Source organism: Acanthisitta chloris, unplaced genomic scaffold (genome assembly GCF_000695815.1).
Source record: "Acanthisitta chloris isolate BGI_N310 unplaced genomic scaffold, ASM69581v1 C16500664, whole genome shotgun sequence".
Classification (NCBI taxonomy): Eukaryota; Metazoa; Chordata; class Aves; order Passeriformes; family Acanthisittidae; genus Acanthisitta; species Acanthisitta chloris.
The window spans coordinates 1-1,090 of NW_008702487.1; the positions used below are offsets into that span (position 1 = coordinate 1).

The 1,090-nt window shown below is 60.6% G+C and overlaps 1 protein-coding gene across 1 annotated transcript; it reads left to right on the forward strand.

Moving 5' to 3' along the window:
* Nucleotides 1–6: 6 nt before the first annotated feature.
* On the forward strand, nt 7–796 carry LOC103810399 (sulfotransferase family cytosolic 1B member 1-like; the record flags this gene model as incomplete). The annotated part of the gene is made up of 4 exons (XM_009083293.1): nt 7–49; nt 136–230; nt 308–488; nt 562–796. Coding segments are annotated over 4 exons (432 nt in total), but the record flags the coding sequence as incomplete, so codon positions are not given.
* Nucleotides 797–1,090: the final 294 nt, after the last annotated feature.

Consider the following 1,090-nt stretch of genomic DNA (forward strand, 5'->3'; position numbering starts at 1 on the left):
CACCCTGGGACATGGGCCCAGTACCTGGAGAAGTTCATGGCCGGCAGAGGTGGGACAGGGCACTCATGGGTGCATGTGGGGACCCTGCAGTGTGCTGTCACCCACTGACATCCCCTGGCTGCTCTCCCCGTGCAGTGGCATACGGCTCCTGGTACAACCACGTCAGGGACTATTGGGAGCGGAGGAAGGATCACCCCATTCTCTACCTCTTCTACGAGGACTTGAAGGAGGTGATGGACCAGGGTGGATGGTGCCGTGGGGTCTGGGGGAGTGGCAGGAGGGGTGAGCATTGGCCTGTGTTCCACAGGACCTCCGCCGGGAGATTGCCAAGGTGGCCCAGTTCCTGGGGCGGGAGCTGCCAGAGGCAGCGCTGGACACCATCGCCCGACACACTTCCTTTGAGGCCATGCGGGACAACCCTACCACCAACTACAGCAAGGTGCCATCGCAGCTCATGGACCACAGTGTCTCCCCCTTCATGCGCAAAGGTGAGCGATTCTGGGGGGCTTCTGGCACCCTGTTCCCCCTGGCCCCTGCTGAGCCCATCTTGCCCGGCCACAGGCACCACCGGAGACTGGAAGAACTATTTCACCGTGGCCCAGAATGAGCACTTTGACCAGGACTATGTGCAGAAGATGTCAGGCACTGACCTGTGCTTCCGCACTCAAATCTGAGGAGACAGTGCTGGATGCCCCACACATCCAACCCATGCTGATGGCACTGCTGCTGCACCACAGGGGCTCCTTCCCCTCTCCTGGGACTGCTGGAGAGAAATAAAACATCCTCCCTGACGCTGCTATGGAGTGCTCACTGACCTGTGCCTGTGTCCATCCCAACCCAGTCATTACACTGGGGCTGCTGGCATCTGCTTGGGTTGGGGACAAGCTTGTGGGGGTTTTTGGCAAAACTGTGGGGAAGGTGTTGCCTGGGCATGGGCAGTGAGAGGTGGCCTCCCATCCTCATGTCACGACATGGTCTGGGACCTGTGGGCGGGAAGCTGAACTGGTGAGGGTGATGTCCACTGTGGCCCTGCCTGCAGGTCAGTGGCTGCCAGGTTCTCCCTGTGCTTGCTCCTCCCTCCCAGCAGCCA